This window comes from Loxodonta africana, chromosome 19 (genome assembly GCF_030014295.1).
Source record: "Loxodonta africana isolate mLoxAfr1 chromosome 19, mLoxAfr1.hap2, whole genome shotgun sequence".
NCBI lineage: Eukaryota > Metazoa > Chordata > Mammalia > Proboscidea > Elephantidae > Loxodonta > Loxodonta africana.
The window spans coordinates 11,006,573-11,027,818 of NC_087360.1; the positions used below are offsets into that span (position 1 = coordinate 11,006,573).

Sequence of the window (21,246 nt, forward strand, 5' to 3'; positions counted from 1 at the left end):
CATGGTGGACTGTCAGAAGAATGAACGAGTCAGTCTTAGAAGAAATACAACCAGGGTGCTGCTTAGAATCGAGATCGGCGAGACTTTGTCTTGTTTGCTTTGGACACACCATCGGGAAAGACCAATGGCTAGAAAAGGACATCGTGGTTGATAAAGTAAAAATGAGGGGAACCCTCAGTAAGATAGATGGATGCAATAGCTGTAACAATGGACTCAAACATGGCAACGATCATGAAGACGGTGTAGGTCCGGGCAACGTTTCATTCTGTTATCCTTAAGCAGTGGCATCACTAAGGGGATGGGGGGCGGAGACCACACTGGGCGATACTGTCAGGGGTGACACCAAAATGAGTGTCTATAAAATTTTTGTACGGTGTTTCAGTGGAAATTTATTATTTTTTATAAAAATATCCCTATAGTTATGAAAAACATTTTTTGTGAGCTCAGCTCACGTGTATCAATATGCCCATAAGGCTACAACTCTATGCTAATTTACGTTTTCAGCCTTCTAATGCCCTCCAGTCAGAGCTGTCATTATTACCCAATTACAGTGACGCGTCGAATCACACGGTTTCAGCCGCAGAAGCTACAAGCACGGGTTTTGTTTTCATTGCTGCCGGTGTTTTTATAGTTGCCGATTTTGTCAAAATTTCTGATGTGTTACCTACAATATTGTGGTAATTAGGATTTGTGAACCTGCATCAGTAACTTTTCAAGGATGAAGTAGTAATTAATGGAAAAGAAGGGGTGATATATGGGAATTAACCATTTAAGGGTCACATTAATACAAAAAACATGACTAAGAATTCTGTATGGTCTGGTACAGGAGGCGGTTCTTGGGGGGGATGGCACCATGAGGTACCGCACTGGGTGACACCACCCTTAGTGACACTACTGACTTAAGGTCACTATGAGTTGCAGCTGACTATACAACAACTAACAACAAAAATTGATCAGTTTTTCCTACAATTCAGCCAGCTACCACCAGGTGGACAGAGGTACCAATTAGGGCCACACAGGCCTCATGGAAACGGGAGGAGATACGTGTCGTCACTCTCTTCCTGTGCTCGTGACAGACATCAGTAGTCAACACAGCATCTTTCTGACAGAGCCTAGAAGTGACTTCTGAATCCTCAGTGCAGCGTCCCGAGCAGCCACCACCAGTCACTCATGAGTGGCAGTCGAAAAGACACCTGTTTCCATCCCTACAATGACTGACCTCCTTCTCCGGCTGTCTTAGTTATCTCGTGCTGCTACAACAGAAATACCACAAGTAGATGGCTTTAACAAACGGAAATTTATTCTCTCACAGTCTAGGAGGCTAGAAGTCCGAATTCAGGGTGCCGGCTCCCAGAAAAGGCTCCCTCTCTGTCGGTTCTGGGGGGAAGGTCCTTGTCATCAATCTTCCCATAACCTAGAAGTTTCTCAGCACAGGGACCTCGGGTCCGAAGGACGTGCTCTGCTCCCAGAACTTCTTTCTTGGTGGCATGAGGTCTCCTGTCTCTCTGCTCGATTCTCTCTCCTTTTATCTCTTGTAAGATAAAAAGGTGATGAACACACCACAGGGAAACTCCTCTTACATTGGATCAGGGATATGACTTGAATAATGGTTTACATCCCACCCTAATCCTCTTTAACATGGCCTAATCTTGCCTCTGTCTTATAGGGTCTCTATGAATTGGAATCAACTCGATGGCAGCGGGGCTTTTTTTTTTTCCTTTAATCTCGCCTCGTTAACTACAGGCAGAGATTAGGATTTACAACACGTAGGAAAATCACAGCAGATCACAAAATGGAGGACAACCACACAATCCTGGGAATCATGGCCTAGCCAAGTTGACACATATTTTGGGGGGACACAATTCAATCCATGATACCAGGCACAGGAGACAAGCCTATCAGGCTGATATTCATACACGTGGGGAAAGCTGAGGTAAATATTGGCGTATCTGACCTGGCGTATTATGCTTTTGTTTCCCCCATTGAGATAAAACACTTTATAAGAAGCAACATGGTGTGGAAGAAAGCACCTATCCAGAAGAGTGCAGTAGCTTTTTAACCAATTCAGCCCAGCATTCAGATCTTGACTCCGTCCCGCTCCAGCTGGGGAGACTTAGACAAGTCATTTTACTTCTCTGAGTGTCTGCTTCCTTGTCTGAAAAAACGGGGACAATAGTAACTGCTTCATAGAGTTACTGAGAGATTTCAATGACATAATAAATGGAGAGTTCCTGATAGTTAAAAAAAAAAAAAAAAAAACAGTTGGCCTTGAAATGATTCCGACTCATGGCAACCCCATGTGTGCCAGAGTAGAGCTGTGCTCCACAGGGTTTTCAATGGCTGATTTTTCAGAAGCAGATCCCCAGGACTTTCTTCCAAGGGGCGTATGGGTGGATTCAAAGTACCACTTTTTAAATTAGTAGCTGTTTGTGTTACCCTGCGACTCCTCTAATACCTACTAGGGGCTCAGTAAATGTCACTTCAACTTGCTGACCCCTAGACTTGGGCTTCCTCCACAGGCCACGTCAGGGAAAGATCCTTTCAGCTAGTGTTGATGATAAACACAGGGCATCAAAGCTGAAAGCAGGAGAGGCTCAAATGGGGCAGAAAACAGATCTCTGAGGCCTCGGCACAGATTTCAAGCAGAGTCCCCAGCTGGTGCCCGCAGAAACTCAACCAACAGTTCAAGATGTTTATTCTGATGAGACCAAGTCACAGAGGTTTGGTCTTCCAGCAGGAATGACAAAGAAGAGGCCAGGGAAAAGGGGAGACCAGGCGCTGGTTGTTCCTGGAGAAAACAAAACAGGCCCAGTTGTGGTTGGACACAAGGGCAACAGGAATAAACAGTCCTCTGAAGCCCACCTGCATCAGCCCCTCCTCAGCCCAATCAAATTTGCCAGGAGTGTGTTATAGAGAAGAATTTGAACACTGTTTCAAGGTAAAACAGAAGTTTATTAAGGGTTTAAAACAATTACCTTTGGGGAGCTACGTAGCCCATTGAAAAGGGAACCAGGTAGTGTAGGGCAGGTTCATCATACAAGTATTCTTACGGGGTAAAAAGAGAATATTGACTATACCATGGACTCCCAGAAGAATGAACAAATCTCTCTTGGAAGAAGTACAGCCGGGATGCTCCTTAGAGGCGAAGATGGTGAGACTTCATCTCACGTACTTTGGACTTGTTATCAGGAGGGACCAGTTCCTGGAGAAGGACATCAAGCTTGGTAAAGTGGAGGGTCAGCGAAAAAGAGCAAGACCGTTGATGAGATGGATTGACACACTGGCCGAAACAATGGGCTCAAGCACAGCAACAATTGTGAAGATGGTACAAGACCTGGCAGTGCTTCATCCTCTTGTACATAGGGTCACTATGAGCAGAACTGACTTGATGGCACCCAACAACCACAACAAAAAAAAGAACCAAACCATAGGCAATTACTGGAAAATCAATGAACTTGTAATAATCACACCCTGATTGTTTACGGATTATTAATAGCTACAGTGATTACAGATAGTTTTACAGGATGCTTACATCATGGTCACAGGAAGCTTACATGTATTTGCTTTGTCTATCTTGCAAAAATATCTTGTTGGCAGCAGCACCCAGACAGCACTCTTCCTGAGTCTGTGTGTTTGGAGGAGTGCAGATGGTCACTCGGGGAAGACCCCTCGGGGCATGTGGTTTCACGTTCTGGTTTTGAACACAGAGCAAAAACATGTTTTTCTCAAAAACATAGCTGTTAGTGTAGAAATTCCAATGAAAATTAGATAGCACGGTCTCACGGACTGCACTGAAAGGTTTCTGTTTCCTGAGGTAGGCGTTGGCTTGATAAGATTAAACAATACATCGGCATACCATGAAAAATACAAAGAACCATTTCCGTGGTGTAAGACCCATATTTTGCTTGGCTTTGGCCCAAATTTGCTGTGTGACCTTGATTTGAGCAAGTCACTTTCTGTCTCAGGGCCTTAGATGCACCTTTGGTAAAATAGAGATCTTCCACTAGCACATCAAAGTGTCACGATTCTTTACCTCGATTGCCAAGAGAAACCTCGGCCCACCACACCAAAACTCGGCCCTCAAGTCAGCTGCAACTCAGGGCAATGCCATGGGTGTCAGAGTACAACTATGCTCCGTAGGGTTGTCAATGGCTGATTTTTCAAAAGCAGATTGCCAGGCCTTTCTTCCTAGGCACCTGTGGGTAGACTCAAACCTCCAGTCTTTCACACACCGTTTGCACCATCCGGGGACTCCTGGTCCGCCCCAGAGGTATGTAAACGTGCCTTCATTTCCCAGTCCTTCAGTAAAAACCAAGGCCTTTCTGCTGAGGGCCAGCCACCTGACTGGACACACCTCATGTCATCTTTCTTGCATGAAACAGACAGGATTGCGTCATCTATAATTTCCTGTTTCTGTTTCACCGCCTACAAAGGCCTGTGGTCATAATTCTAGATGCTTACAGTGATTTCCTCAATAATTCCCCATTGTCTCGCACTTATCTAATTCTAACCATTGTTTCAAGCAGCTTGCTTTTCTTGCATATTTCCAAAGAATTCAATGTCAGTTTTCTAAGCGCGGGTCTCTTTTGCACTCATATTTTAAAATAAAAATGTCATCAAAAGAATGTGTTTCAGTAACAAGCACGATTGCCATAAAGAGGCTTGGGAAGTTCGGTAAACACACAATCTAACAGGTGAGAGAAGATGCCAGTATTGTATAGACAGAGGTTCGCCCCCTTCTCAGTGACATCTTGCCTTGGGCACAAGTCACCATGTTTTAGGGAGGGAGGGAAGAGTGCCAATTAACTGACCAGCTGGTTAGGAGGAAGTCAGGTAAGATAGTTGACATGTATTTGTGTTGATCTATTCCCTCTTTTTTTTTTTAAATGGCTTTGAAACTATATTCATGGAAATATATTTTGACGTAAAAAGTATAGTATGATGCCATTTAAAAATAAAAAGAGAACCCTGTGCGTGCGTGCGTGTGTGTGCGTGTGTGTGTGTGTGTGTGTGCATAGAAAAACCTGAAAGGATCTGTGTCAAGATGTCTGTAACAGTAGACCTAGTTTTTGATTATGGGTGATCGTCCTATGCATGCATTGCTGTAAAAACCATAAGAAACTATGAAGCAATTTTGTCAGCAACAAAAAAGACAAAGAAAGAAAACAAAAATCTGTTTTTAGGGATGATTTTTCACAGCTGAGGCCTTGCTGTAAGCTGATGGTAGGAGAGGAAGTTTCAGAGGGTGGAGGAGCGAGCAGGGAGGGCTGGTAAGAGTCCAATCAGAGGGCAGAGGAGGATCCTTTGGAGGCTTTAATTTGCTAAGGGGAGGTGCCAGGACCAGAGGTTCTTCCTTTCCTGGGAAACGAAAGTAACAGAGTCTACACTCAGCCTGCAGAGAAAAAAGACTAACAGGTCCCAGGCGCCAGCTCCACCATCACTGGCTCTCCTGCCCACCCCCGAGCATCATGGGGGAACTCAGATATACCCCGGCCAGGAATCTGGACAAGTTCATCGAAGACCATCTCCTGCCAGACACACTGTTCCGCATGCAGGTCAGAGAAGCCGTTGACACCATCTGTAGCTTCCTGAAGGAAAGGTGCTTCATCGGATCTGTGCGGGTGTCCAAGGTTGTGAAGGTAAGCCCAGGCCTGCCCGCCTGCCTGGGGAAGGGGTGGCTGAATGGACAAGAGTGCCCGTGGAGAGAAAACAAAAATGTAGAACGGGGGGTATGAAAGTTAGAAGGAAGGGGTGAGGTCTTCGGGGCTGGTGGTTTCTCATTTATCTACACCAAAGTTATAACCATAGCTGTTTCAAAGAGATTCTGGGGTGAGGTCCTCCACCTGAATTTTAAACAAGTGCCCCAGATGAAAGTGATGAACCACTGTCCTAGGCCACGGCCATTTTAGAGATAGGGAAACTGAGGCCCAGCTCCGGTAAACAACTTGCGAATTAGTGGCTATGGAGTCCTTGAGTGGTGCAAACAGTTAAGGGCTAGACTCCTAGCCAAGAGGTTGGTGGTTGGAACCCACCCAGAGGCTCCTCAGAAGATAGGCCTGGCTATCTGCTTCCAAAAGCTCACAGCCTTGAAAACCCTATGGAGCAGTTCTACTCTGCACACATGGGGTCGCCACGAGTCAGGATAGACTGGATGGCAACTAACAAGAACAGCAGCAACTAGTGGCCAGCCTGCGACTCACATTTCTGCAGTGTCATGAGCCGGCTGAGTCTAAGTTTTGAAGGTAGATAGCACCCACTGGCTGGAGGATCTTGGCAAGTCACCTGCGACTCACATTTCTGCAGTGTCATGAGCCGGCTGAGTCTAAGTTTTGAAGGTAGATAGCACCCACTGGCTGGAGGATCTTGGCAAGTCACTTAGCCTTTCTGTGCTGCAATTTCCTTCTTCATAAAGTGGGGATTATAATTCCTGACCCCTCGTAAGGCTATGTGGATTACGTAAGATAATGTGTATAAACACTCAGCCTGGGCCAGTCTGGGGTATATGTTATAAGATAGTAAAGGTCCGGGAAGAAGAACATGGACTCTGGAAAAAGGAAGCCAAGTCGGTCCCACCTCTGGCACCAACTAGCTGTGTGATTGGAGTGGTTATATGATCTCTCCGAGCATCTGTTTCCCCATCTGTAAAATCGGAATGAATAATAATACCTAAATCATAGAGTCATTATGAGGTTTACAGGAGTTAAGACTTGCAATGGCCTGAGAACAGTAAAGCACTAAGCAATGTTAGTGATTGTCCTGGTCATTGTATTTAGGGAGGCTCTTCTCAATTAGTGTCGGTCATTATTCTCATCATCTTATTTAGGGTGGCTCCTCCGGCAAAGGCACCGCTCTCAGAGGCCGATCTGACGCTGACCTCGTGGTCTTCCTCAGCAATCTCACAAGTTTTCAGCAGCAGCTAAAGCACCGGGGAATATTCATTGAGGAAATCAGAAAACAGTTGGAAGCCTGCCAAAGGGAAGAAGAGTTTGACGTGGAATTTGAGGTCCAGAGTAAATGGGAAAACCCCCGCGTGCTTAGCTTCATGCTAAGTTCCCACTACCAAAACAAGTGTGTGAACTTTGATGTGCTGCCTGCCTTTGACGCCCTGGGTGAGTGCTCCCAGCCACAAGGGGTCTCAGCCCTTGACCTCTGACACGGCCTCCTTTTTTTTCTCTGTTCCTGAGCAGATGTCTCACACAATATGAAAGCTTTATCAAACCAGGACATCCCTTCAAAGTGGAAGGCGATGTTATAGCCTCTCCGGGGCAAGAATGGAAATGCTGGTGGCGTAGTGGTTAAGAGCTATGGCTGCTGACCAAAAGGTCGGGAATTTGAATCCACCAGGCGTTCCTTGGAAACCCTACGGGGTAGTTCTACTCCGTCTTATAGGGTCACTATGAGTCGGAATTGACTCAACAGCAACAGGTTTGGTTTCTGTTTTGGGGGGCAAGAATGAAAAAGATCATAATCAGTCATGGGAGACACATTAAGCAGCAAATTAACACAATTTGATTAAGTGCTTGGCTGCTAACTAAAAGATTGGCAGTTCGAATCTACCCAAAGGACCCTTGGAAGAAAGGCCTGGCGATCTACTTCCAAAAGTCCAAAGCCATTGAAAACCCTGTGGAGCAACAGTTGTACTCGGCCCACGTGGGGTCACCAGGAGTGGGAATTGACTCCACGGCAAGTGGTTGGGGTTTTTGTTGTTTGTCTGTTTGTCTGTTTGTGGACAAAGAAGTTTCTTACAGAACATCCGCAAGGCTTACCAGTTCTGCGTGTGGCAAGGTGTGTACATTTTCTTTCTAAAAATGGGGGCAGCATAGAACTGGCTTAAAGTCAGTAGCAGGGGCCAGATCATACCAGGTGTTGTAGGCCACTGTGGTGACTTAGGATTTTATTCTAGCTCTGACGGGAAGCAAAAAGTGGAGTCATCAGATTTTAGAAGACCCCTTGGTGCTAGGTGGAGCACGGGCTGTGGGAACCAGTGAGGAGGCGATGGTGGCTTGGGCAGGGCAGTGGCACTGGAAATGGGAGAAGGGGGTTTGGGGACTGGACCTCAGACGTTTCAGCTGTGGGCCTGCTGCCCCTTTCACTGTACCCCATAGCCAGCGAGTTTGTCTCCCCAGAGAGACAGAAGGAATCTCAGAGAAGAGCTGACATCCTAAAGTGATGGATTCATCCCTAACAGGTCAGGTGACTAAAGACTACAAACCTGACCCCCAAATCTACGTCCAGCTCATCCGTGAGTGCTCCCGGGGGGGCGAGTTCTCCACCTGCTTCACAGAGCTTCGGCGAGCCTTCCTGAAGCAGCGTCCCACCAAGCTGAAGAGCCTCATCCGCCTGGTCAAGTACTGGTACCAAGAGGTACAGCCCTCCCGCCAGGCCCCTGTGGGCCCTATGCAGGCAGGGAGCAAGGGAGGAGTGAAGGGAGGGAGAGAAGAGAGGAGAGGAGAGGAGAAGGAGGGGAGGAGAGAGAGAGAAGAGAGTAGGAGGGAAAAGAAGAAGGGAAAGAGAAGGAGAGAGCTGAGGGGAGAAGAAGAGAGGAAAAAGGAGAGGGGGTGAAGGGAAGAGGAAAAAGAGTAAGGAAGAGGGAAAAAGGAGGAGGGGAGAGGACAGGAAGAAGGGAAAGGGGAGGAAGAAGAAGAAGGGAGGGAGGGTGGGGACTGGGGTGGGTCCCAGGGGACCTCATTCCTTTCAGGAGACTTCCCCATCTCTGCAAATGGCAACCCAGTCATTCCAGACTCCTGCCAAAGTCCTTGGACCTTTCTCGACACCCCTCTTTTTCATACCTTAGCCCCGTCTAGCAAATTATTTCAGTCCTGTATTCATATATGCATAGTTCATCAGTTGCCGCCACGTCTCTCACACGTCTCCTGGTCTAAGTCATCATGGGAGGCTCTCGGGCCGCCCTCTGCCTCTCTGAGCCCCCCGCTCCCTCCCCCTTCCTCCCTCCACACCAGCCACGCTGTCCGCTGTCCTCCTCGTCGTCCCTCCAGTAGGGCAGATCTGCTCCAGCCTCAGGGCCTTTGCATTTGCCGTTACCCTTCCTGGAAAGCTCACTCCCCACTTGGCCACCTGGCTCCTCTCTCTCGTTTCTTTTAAATCTTAGCTCATATGTCACCACCTCTGAGAAATCTTCCCTGACTGCCACTGCTGTCGAGTGGATTCCAACTCATAGCAACCCTGCAGGACAAAGCAGAACTGCCCCATAGGGTTTCCCAGGCTGCATTCTTTACAGAAACAGGCTGCCCCATCTTTCTCCTGCGTGGCCGCTGGTGGGTTCCAACCACCGGCTTTTCAGTTGGCAGCCAAGCACTTAACCACTGTCCTATCAGGGCTAAAATAGCCCACCCACCCACCCACCCACCACTCCCTTTATGCAACTTTATTTTTCCTCACAGCATTCATCAAAACTGAGCTAGTTTATGGTTGGTTATTTACTGTCTCCCAGCAAATAAAGGAACATGAAGTAAGGGGATTTTGTTCACTGCTCTATCCCAAGACTCCTGAACAGTGCCTGACACACTCCTGAACAGTGCCTGACACTTAATAGGTGCTCAGTAAATAACTGTTGAGTGAATGAATGTTAGAACTACACACACACACTCACAGACTCCTCCACACTCTTCAGAGGGTAGATCAGGCAAAGGCTTCGAACTAGTATGCCTTCAGGTTTCCCTTCCACCCGCTTCTAGGCTGTCTGACCTTGAACAAGCAACTTAACCTCTCTGTGCTTCTGTCTCATCTGCAAAAGGAGTAGCGTGGTAGTTGTATTTGAAAAAGAGTTACGAAATAATCTGAGGTTGTGAACGACGTATCTCCCACCAGAGAGGATTTTCTTTGCTTCCTTGAGTCTCTTAGGGCCACTACCAGTCCTTCATCTCAGTGCATTTCCACCTTCGCCTTAGGAGGTGGCTGCCATTATTACCACTCACTTGGAAGACGAGAAAACTGGGACCCCAAGAGTGTAAGCTGCCCTGCCCAGGATCAGACAGTAGTGGGACTGGGATGCCAACCCACATAGGTCAGAATCCAAAGCTCACGGTCTTAACCAGGGATTGGCAACATTTTTCTGTAAAGGGCTCTGGTTGACTCGATTCTGACTCACGGAGACTCCACAGGACAGAGTAGATCTGCCCCATAGGGTTTCCAAGCAGCAGCTGACGGATTCAAATTGCGGACCTTTTGGTTAGCAGCCAGAGCTCTTAACCACTGCACCACCAGGGCTCCTGTAAAGGGCTAGATAGTAAATATTTTAGGCTTTGTGATCCACGTGGTCACTGTCACAGCTAGACTCTGTATTGTGAAAGCTGCCATAGACTGTACATAGATGAATGGGCATGGCTTTGTTCCAACAAAACTTCCTTTTCAAAACCATGTCTTGGGCTCTGAGAGGGATCACAATAGAGGGTCCTGGATGGAGCTAACGAAAAACATACAGCAAAATTCTAACTCCCACAAAAAAGACTGGACTTATTGGTCTGATGGAGACTGGAGAAACCCCGAGAGAATGGCCCCTGGACACCGTTTTAACTCAGTACTGCAGTCACTCCTGAGGTTCACCCTTTAGCCAAAGATTAGACAGGCCCATAAAACAAACAATAATACACAAGGCTCAACCATGTATACGAGACTAAATAGGCACACCAGCCCAGGGGCAAGGACGAGAAGGCAGGAGGACACAGGGAAGCTGGATGAATGGAAATGGGGAACCCAAGGTCGAGAAGGGGGAAATGTTGACATGCCGCAGGGTTGGCAACCAATGTCACAAAACAATAATATGTGTATTAATTGTTTAATGAGAAACTAATTTGCTCTGTAAACCTTCATCTAAAGCACAATTAACAAAAAAAGTGGTAGGCTGGACTTGCTGACCCCCGCTCTTCACCGTGGCACCATACCATGTATCAAGCCCTGTGCTTCACACAAATGTGGGACAAACACATTTTTCTGATCCTTTTTCATCTTCTCAGTGTAAGGAGAACCTGGGGAAGCCACTGCCAAGCACAATACGCCCTCGAGCTCCTGACTGTCTACGCTTGGGAGCGTGGGAGCAACCAAACAGACTTCAACACAGCACAGGGGTTCCGGACCGTCTTGGAATTAGTCCGGGACTACAGACTGCTTTGCATCTACTGGACAAAGTATTACGACTTTGAAAACCTCGTTATTGAACAATATCTGATCAAGCAGCTGCAGAAACCCAGGTACCCTATCCCCCACGTGGCTTGTTGTCATTGTTGGGTGCCATACAGTCAACTTGGCAATCCCATGGGACAGAGTAGAACTACCCCATAGGGTTCCCTAGGCTGTAACCTTTACAGGAGCAGATTGCCAGGTCTTTCTTGACAGCTGCTTAGAGAGGTCAAATGACTTGCCCAATGGCACACCATTAATAAAGGGTGACATGCAAGTCAAACCCAGGCTTATCAGCTCCCAAATTCCAGGTGTCTCTCCTCAAGTTCACTGCCCATTGTCAGGCAGGCCACTCCACAAGCCCCGAAGAGCAGTGCCCTGCTGGGCCCTTCCTGGTGCCCAAGTTGTAGCCTGTCCCAGCCTGGTGCTTTGCTCTTCCAGGGCCACCTAGTCTTTCCAGATCCAGCCCCAACCCCTCACTTGTCCCTCTCTGACCCTTGTCTCCAGGCCTGTGATTCTAGACCCGGCGGACCCTACAGGAAATTTGGGTGACGGACACCCAGACAGGTGGCAGAGGCTGGCCGGGGAGGCTTCAGTCTGGCTGAGCTACCCCTGCTTTCAGAATCGGGATGGGTCTCTCGTGGGCTCCTGGAATGTGCCGGTAAGACCTCGTACCTCTTCCCTGCCCTCCACTCCCCCCAGCCCCCTGCACACAGCTTGGGGCCTGAAGCTGGAGACCATTCTTCCCTAAGAAATTATCTCCTATTCCTATAGTCACAGGCTCTGCTCCATATTTTATAGTCATTTTGGCCCCAAGCAGAGGGTTCCTGGAATTCTCAGGTTCCTTGTCCAGAGCACATTCTTTAATTAATGCCTCCTTGGCCTGAGGTAACTTTTCTGACAGCTTCAATCAGCTCATAGAAAGAAGAATAAATCATGACAATCACCACAGAGCACATTCTTTAATTAATGCCTCCTTGGCCTGAGGTAACTTTTCTGACAGCTTCAATCAGCTCATAGAAAGAAGAATAAATCATGACAATCACCACAGAGTGAGCACCTGCTGTGGGCTCGGGCTCCATCCTAAACCTTCTAATAGACATTATCTCATCGAATCCTCATAGCCACCCTATGAGCTATGTTTTCTATCATCCCCATCTGACAGATGAGGAAACTGAGACCCAGAGAGGGGAAATCACTGGCTCAAGGACACTCAGCTAGGAAGTGGTAGCACTGGGATTCAAACTCTGGGGACTCCAAAACCAGTGCTCACTGCACTGTGCTAAACGGTCTGCCTTACAGCATCCCCACCTATGATCTAACAAACGGGAAACTCAGAGCACCTCAGTGACCTGAGCCATGTCACACAGCTAAACAGGTGCAGAAGGACATGATCTTGGGTCTTTCCACTCCCAGAGGAGGGGTCTTTCTGTGAGACCACTCTGAGGTCGGGGATTGACGATGTTGCAGGCTGGTTCCCCCTGAAGCAGCCCCTGGGATGGAGTGTAGCATGCAGAATGTTTATGCGGGGAGTGAACTTGGAACCAGTGCGTTTGGGAAGGGAAACAGGACTGGTCAGAGGGAGAAGTGGAGCCGTGATGCAGCCCCAGTGACACGGCGACCCCACGGAGAGCCTAGGAGCTCAAATGACACTTCAGAGCGGTCCCACAGTAGACCCAGGTGGTCAGGCCTTTACCCCCAACAGGGATCATGTGAGCAACTCAGGAAGTGGCGTGGCCTCAAGCAGCATTCATCAAAGCTGAGCTAGTTTCTTTGATTGTTTATTGTCTGTCTTCCCCTTCCCCTGCCAACACACACACACACACAAAGGCACGTGACGGGAGTTTTGTTTTGTTCATTGCTGTGTCCCAAGAACCACTCTCTGAAGCTGACCAGTTACCAGTTGCCAACTCTGACTTACTGCGACCCCATGTGTGTCAGAGTAGAACTGTGCTCCTTTTCAATAGCTGATTTTTTGGAAACAGATCGCCAGACCTTTCTTCAGAGGCACCTCTGGGTGGACTCAAACTTCCAACCTTTCAGTTATCCTGAACCTTTTGCACCACCCAAGGACTCCTTCTCTGCAGCTCAGGCACCCTCGAAAGGGGCTGACATCTCAAGGCCATCTGCCAGCCGCCTTCCCAGCAGCTAGGAACAAGTCTTCCTTGAAAAGGGGATCCAGGTGGCACATCACAATGTTCACCAAAAAGGGCCACTGAGACCCAGTACCACCCCCTGATGCGATCATGTGTTTTACTCTTCCAGCCTGAAAAAGACTACATGGGTGGGGCCTTCCGGAGTTATGTGCAGAGCCGTAGACACATCACGCACGAGACAGTGTCCACTCCACAGGCAGAAGAGGAATGGACGTGCACCATCCTGTGAAGGCAGTGTAGCCTCAGGAAACTGGGCTCCAGAGTCATCCCCATCCAGGGCCAACCCCTCATTCCCAGATGGGCCCCTCGGTCCTCAGTGAATTGGTGTCAGATCCAGAACCAGGATCCAGGTCCCCTCACCCCACCCTCCCACTATTCTGTGTTTTCTCTTCCATCATAGATCATACTTCCAGCCTCTCACTGACAATCGAAATCTCTCAGAAGAGATTTAGACAAGACATCAGGGTCCCAGCCTGACTTCCTTCTGTGTTCCTGGTGAGAGGGTTATGGTCCAATTTATTATCATAACAATAAAAATAATAGCAAATACCACTTATTGAATGTTTATCAACTGCAAGTCATCTAGCCAAGAAGTGTGCTTGTGCACGTGTGTGTGTTCATTGATTCAATTAGAAATATTTACGGAGCAGCTACTGTGTATTCAATAAATCTTTCTGTTGTTCTAAGTACTGGGGACACAGCAATGGAACAATGCAGACAAAAACCTCTGCCTGCCTGTACAGGCACGAATCAAAAACACAGAAAATAACCAATGTTGGAGAGGCTGTGGGGAGATTGGAACCCTTATGCACTGCTGGTGGGAATGTAAAATGGTACAACCATTTTGGAAAACAATATGGCACTTCCTTAGAAAGCTAGAAATAGAAATACCATAAGATCAAGCAATTCCACTCCTAGGAATATGTCCTAGAGAAATAAGAGCCGTCACATGAATAGATATATCCACACCGTGTTCACTGCAGCATGGTTCACAACAGCAAAAAGATGGAAACAACCTAGATGTCCATCAATACATGAATGGATAAATAAACTATAGTACATACATACAATGGAGTATTATGCAAAGATAAAGAACATTGATGAATCTGTGAAGCATCTCACAACCTGGATGAATCTGGAGGGCATTATGCTGAGTGAAATAAGTCAATCATGAAGGGCAAATATTGTATGAGACCACTACTATAAAAACTCATGAAAAGGTTTACACACAAAAAGAAACAATCTTTGATGGTTACAAGGGAGGGGACAAGTGGGGATGGAAAAACACTAAACGGACAATAGACAAGCAGTTAACTTTGGTGAAGGGTAAGACAGTGCACAATACTGGGGAAGCCAGCACAACTTGTCCAAGGCAAAGTCATGGAAGCTCCATAGACACATCCAGACTCCCTGAGGGACTGAATTGCTAGGCTGAGGGCCGTGGGGACCATGGTCTCGGGGAACATCTAGCTCAATTGGTATAATACAGTTTACAAAGAAAATGTTCTACATTCTACTTTGGTGAGTAGCGTCTGGGGTCTTAAAACTCTGTGAGGGGCCATCTAAGATACTCCACTGGTCTCATCCCTAGGGAGCAAGGGAGAATGAAGAAAACTAAAGACACAATGCAAAGATTAGTCCAAAGGACTAATGGACCACAACTACCACAGCCTCTACCAGGCTGAGTCCAGTACAACTAGGTGGTGCCCGGCTACCACCACTGACTGCTCTGACAGGGATCACAATAGAGGGTCCCAGACAGAGCTGGAGAAAAATGTAGAATAAAATTCTAACTCACAAAAAAGACCAGACTTCCTAGCCAGAGCAATTAGGCTAGATAAAGAAATAAAGGCATCCAGATTGGTAAAGAAGAAGTAAAAGTATCTCTATTTGCAGACGACATGATCTTATACACAGAAAACCCTAAAGAATCCACAAAAAAACATTGAAACTAATAGAAGAGTTCAGCAGAGTATCAGGATACAAAATAAACACACAAAAATCAGTTGGATTCTTCTACACCAACAAAAAGAACATCAAAGAGGGAATCACCAGATCAATACCGTTTACAGTAGCCCCCAAGAAGATAAAATACTTAGGAATAAATCTTACCAGAGATGTAAAAGACCTATACAAAGGAAACTACAAGACACTATTGCAAGAAACCAAAAGAGACCTACGTAAGTGGAAAAACATACCTTGCTCATGGATAGGAAGACTTAACATTGTAGAAATGTCTATTCTACCAAAAGTGATCTATAGATACAATGCAATTCCGATCCAAATTCCAAGGACATTTTTAATGAGATGGAGAAACATCACCAAATTCATATGGAAGGGCAAGAGACGCATTACTGAAAAGAACAACAAAGTGGGAGGCCTCACTCTAGCTGATTTTATAACCTATTGTACCGCCACAGTAGTCAAAACAGCCTGGTACTGGTACAACAACAGATACATGGACCAATGGAACAGAATTGACAATCCAGACATAAATCCATCCACATATGAGCAGCTGATATTTGACAAAGGCCCAAAGTCAGTTAATTGGGGAAAAGACAGTCTTTTTAACAAATGGTGCTGGCATAACTGGATATCCATCTGCAAAAAAAGAAAACAAGACCCGTACCTCATGCCATGCACAAAAACGAACTCAAAATGGTTCAAAGACCTAAACATAAAATCTAAAATGATAACCATCATGGAAGAAAAAATAGGAGCCCGAAAACATGGCATAACAGCATACAAAACATTACTAACAATGCAGGAGAAAAACTAGATAACTGGGAGCTCCTAAAAATCAAATACCTATGCTCATCCAAAGACTTCGCCAAAAGAGTAAAAAGATTACCTACAGACAGGGAAAAAGTTTTTAGCTATCTCATTTCTGATCAGTGCCTGATCTCTAAAATCTACATGATACTGCAAAAACTCAACTGCAAAAAGACAAATGACCCTATTAAAAAATGGGCAACAGATATGAATAGACACTTCACTGAAGAAGACATTCAGGTAGCTAACAGATATATAAGGAAATGTTCACGATCATTAGCCATTAGAGAAATGCAGATCAAAATTACAATGAGATTTCATCTCACTCCAACAAGGCTGGCATTAATCCAAAAAACACAAAATGATAAATGTTGGAGAGGCTGTGGAGAGATTTTAACACTTCTACACTGCTGGTGGGAATGTCAGATGGTACAACCACTGTGGAAATCGATTTAGTGCTTCCTTAAAAAGCTAGAAAAAAAAAAAAGCTAGAAATAGAACTACCATACGATCCAGCAATCCCACTCCTTGGAATATATCCTAGAGAAATAAGAGCCTTTACACGAACAGATATATGCACACCCATGTTCACTGCAGCACTGTGTACAATAGCAAAAAGTTGGAAGCAACCAAGGTGCCCATCAACAGATGAATGGATAAATAAATAACGGTATATTCACACAATGGAATACTATGCATCAATAAAGAACGATGATGAATCCACGAAACATTTCATAACACCGAGAAATCTGGAAGACATTATGCTGAGTGAAATTATTCAGTTGCAAAAGGACAAATATTGTATGAGACCACTATTATAAGAACTCGAGAAATAGTTTAAACAGAGAAGAAAATATTCTTTGACGATTACCAGAAGGGGGAGGGAGGGAGGTAGGGTGGGAGAGGGGTTTTCACTAACTAGATAGTAGATAAGCTTTATTTCAGGTGAAGGGAAAGACAACACACAATACAGGAGAGGTCAACACAACTGGACTAAACCAAAAGGAAAGAAGTTTCCTGAATAAACTGAATGCTTCGAAGGCCAGCGTACCGGGGCAGGGGTTTGGGGACCATGGTTTCAGGGGACATCTAAGTCAATTGCCATAGTGAAATCTATTAAGAAAAGATTCTGCATCCCGCTTTGGACAGTGGCGTCTGGGGTCTTAAACGCTAGCAAGTGGCCATCTAAGATGCATCAATTGGTCTCAACCCACCTGGAGCAAGGAAGCATGAAAAACACCAAAGACGTAAGGTAATCATGAGCCCAAGAGACAGAAAGGGCTGCATAAACCAGAGACTACATCAGCCTGAGACCAGAAGAACTAGATGGTGCCTGGCCACAACCGATGACTGCCCTGACAGGGAACACAACAGAGAACCCCTGAGGGAGCAGGAGAGCAGTGGGATGCAGACCCCAAATTCTCGTGAAAAGACCAGACTTAATGGTCAAACTGGGACTAGAAAGACGCCGGAGGCCATGGTCCCCAGATCTTCTGTTAGCCCAAGACAGGAACCATTCCCAAAGCCAACTCTTCAGACAGGGATTGGACTGGTCTATGGGATGGAAAATGACACTGGTGAAGAACGAGCCTCTTGGATCAAGTAGACACATGAGACTATGTTGGCATCTCCTGTCTGGAGGGGAGATGAGAGGGCAGAGGGGCCAGAAGCTGGCCAGATGGACACGAGGAGAGAGAGTGGAGGGAAGGACTGTCCTATGTCATTAGGGGGAGAGCAATTAGGAGTGTACAGCAAGGTATATGTAAATTTTTGTATGAGAGACTGAGTTGATTTGTAAACTTTTAAAGCACAATAAAAATTAATTAAAAAAAAAAGACCAGACTTACTGGCCTGACAGAGACTGGAGAAACCCCAAAAGTATGGCCCCCAGACATCATTTTAGCTCAGTCATGAGGTCATTCCTGAGGTACACCCTTCAGCCAAAGATTAGACAGAGCCATAAAACAGAGTGAGACTAAAGGGGCACACCAGCACAGAGGCAAGGACGAGAAGGCAGGAGGGGACAGGAAAGCTGGTAATAGGGAGCCCAAGGTCAAGAAGGGAGAGTGTTGACATGTCATGGGGTTGGTAATGAATGTCACAAAACAATGTGTGTACTAACTGTTTAATGAGAAGCTAGTTTGTTCTGTAAACCTTCATCCAAAATACAAAGAAAAAAAAATCCCTGTCTTCAAAGAGCTGGCATTTAAGAGGAATATTTTCATGGTGGACAGTTTAGAATCCTTCCATTTTGCTATTGCAAATAAGCCTGAGACAAATGCCCCTAGTTCATAAATCACTGTCCACAACACTGGTTATTTCTCTAGGGAAAAATCTAGACCAGACCTGCCCTGACTAATACAGGAGCCACTAGCCACATGTGACTACTGAGCACTTGAAATGTGACTAATCCAAATTGAGACGTGTCATAAGGGTTAAGCACATGCTGGGTTTCAAAGATCGGGTACAAGAGAGAATGTCAAATTCTTGATAACATAACGTTTTATATTGACTGCATGTTGAAATGACAATTTTTTGCATTCTGTTGAGTTAAATCAAAATTAATTTCACCTGTTTCTTTGTACTTTTTTAATGTGGCAGTGGGTTTTATGAGAAAATGTTAAATTACATATGTAGCTTGCATTATATTTCTATTAGACAGTTCTACTCTAGAATGTGTATCACTGGATTAAAGGGTACGCATCACTCTTTGTCCCTGAATAGATTCCGACTCATAGCGACCCTATAGAGCAAAGTAAAACTGCCCCATAGGGCTTCCAAGGCTGTAATTTTTATGGAAGCTGACTGCCACATCTTTTTCCCTCGGAGCACCAGTGGGTTCAAACCACCAACCTTTTAGTTAGCAGCCAACCGCTTTAATCACTTCATCACCAGGGCTCTACCAGTTTACAAGGTCCCTAACCAAAACCAAACCCATTGCCATCAAGTCAATTCCAACTCAAAGCAACCCTGTAGGGCAGAGTAGAACTGGCCCGTAGGGCTTCCAGTGGCACAAATGGTTTGTGCTTGGCTACTAATCTAAAGGTTGGTGGTTCGAACCCACCCAGTGGCACCTCAGAAGAAGACCTGTACATAAGGATTACAGCCAAGAAGACCTCCTGGAGTGGTTCGTGGGGTCGCCGTGAGTTGGAATTGACTCCATGGCAGCAGGTTTGGTTTTTTGGTATACCAACTCACATTGCCACATTGTCCTCAGTTCCAAGAGAGAGCGTTTCATAAGACTCCAAAATATACAAACTTCCATAGGCACTCACAAAGGAGTCATGCATGTTCCTTTCAGATGGTCACCTGAGTGGCCATGTAATCCTCTCTTTAACCATCCAGCATCTCCAGAAGTGGGTTTGATTATTCTCATAAAAATAAACCAAGGGAAAATGATACTGGTGAAGAACGAGCTTCTTGGATCAAGGAGACACATGAGACTATGTTGGCATCTCCTGTCTGGAGGGGAGATGAGAGGGTGGAGGGGGCCAGAAGCTGCCCAGTGGACATGAGGTGAGAAAATGGAGGGAAGGAGTGTGCTGTCTCATTACGGGGAGAGCATTTAGGAGTGTATAGCAAGGTGTATATAAATTTCTGTACGAGAGACTGACTTGATTTGTAAACTTTCATTAAAGCACAATAAAAATTAATTAAAAAAAACAAATAAACTAAGGAACTTGAGGTTTTGAAAGGTTTGGGCACTTGCTCAGACTCACCCACCGTAGAGTCTGGACTTGGCTCCTAATCTTTCCCGCTCTAAAGATCTTGCTCTTAACCACTACCAAACCCAAAACCAAACCAGCTGCGGCGGAGTGGGCTCCAACACATGGTCACCCCATGTGTGTCAGAGTAGACCTGTGTTCCTTAGGGTTTTCAGTGGTTGATTTTTTGAAAGTAGATCTCCAGGCTTTTCTTTTGAGGCGCCTCTGAGTGGAGTAGAACCACCAAACTTTTGGTCAGCAGCGGAGCTCGTTAACTGTTTGCACCAGCCAGACTTGGTGCCAGTCTCCGTGTTTGGCGGACCTGCTGCCCTAGAAGGCGTTCTGTCTGGTCTTGTTTTGTTTATTGGAGCTAGGCGCGGGAAGATCAAGAAGAGGCGACTGGGACAGGGACCAGAAAGTGAATGTCAGCGCCTACACCCGCTGGAAAGAAACGAAACTGAAAGCGGGAAAGAAGGACCGCGGCTACTCCGGCAAGGAAACGAAACTGGACACGCCTGAGCCTACGGAAGCCCTGCGCTGCTGAGCCGGCAGTGCGGGGCCGCCTCTGCGCATACTGCGGGCGACCATGGACGTGTACAGCACCCCGGCCGCCGCGCTGGACAGGTTGGTGGCTCGCAGCCTACAGCCACCAGCGGAGTTCGTGGGGGCGGCGCGGCGCGCCCTGGGCGCCCTGGGCGCCACCCTACGAGAGCGCGGGGGGCGCCCCGGAGCCACCGGCCTGGAGCCGCGAGTGCTGAAAATTATCAAGGTGAGGCGCCCGGGCTGCTGGGGTCAGGGTAGGGTGGGGGCAGACCTCAGAGTCGTCATTTGTAAGTGGGTGCAATCCTCGGAAGACACTGAGACTGAAGATGGACGGGCTGCGGGGTTTGGTTTGGTCAGCTTTATCCTTTTTTCATTCATTTCTTTAACAAACACTTATAAAACCCACTGACTATGTGTTAGTGTTCTAAATGCCCTGAAAATATAATGCTCACGTTTAATCATTTAATGTGCACAACAGCCCTGCGAAGTAACCCCCACTTGACAGACGGGGAAACTGAGGCACAGAGAAGAAGTGAGTTGTCCAAGCTGGTAAGAGAGAAGTTGAGCCAGGGATTTATTATGGAGCAAATGTGGCAAAGGGCTTTTGTAAAATACTCTCTTCATTTGTGTACGTTTGAAAACTTTCAGAATAAAAACCACCTTTAAGTAAATTAATCTAGAGGACAGAAGAGAATGTGGGTTTGAGAGCCTGGCTGCCTGGATTCAAATCCTGGCCCTGCTTCTACTGGCTGAGGGGTCTTAAGCAAGTGACAACCTCCCTGTTCTTTTCTAAAGTGAGTGCCGTAATAGTACCTTCCTCCTACCTTTGTTTGGAAGTTTAAATGAGCTTGTTGTGTGTAAAATGCCTGTTGTTGGTGCTGGGTGCCATGGAGTCCATTCTGACGTAAGAGTGACCCTGTACACAGAGTAGAACT

The 21,246-nt window shown here is 46.5% G+C and overlaps 2 protein-coding genes across 3 annotated transcripts in view; both read left to right on the top strand.

Moving 5' to 3' along the window:
* Positions 1–4,220: 4,220 nt before the first annotated feature.
* The window catches only part of LOC104846793 (2'-5'-oligoadenylate synthase 1), a 38,481-nt gene continuing 21,455 nt past the window's right edge, over positions 4,221–21,246 (top strand). Inside the window, exon 1 of one of the 2 annotated variants that reach the window (XM_064272231.1) lies at positions 4,221–4,270. The gene's annotated coding sequence lies outside the window, so the exon portion shown is untranslated. Of the gene's footprint in view, positions 4,271–20,409; positions 20,538–21,246 lie in introns of those variants that run through there. The other variant, XM_064272228.1, reaches the window with a different exon arrangement.
* OAS1 (2'-5'-oligoadenylate synthetase 1) lies at positions 4,367–20,089 on the top strand. The gene is given in 7 exon segments (XM_064272233.1): positions 4,367–5,639; positions 6,824–7,109; positions 8,189–8,364; positions 10,974–11,003; positions 11,005–11,207; positions 11,644–11,797; positions 13,402–20,089. Coding segments are annotated over 7 exon segments (1,140 nt in total). The 5' UTR covers positions 4,367–5,468; the 3' UTR covers positions 13,522–20,089.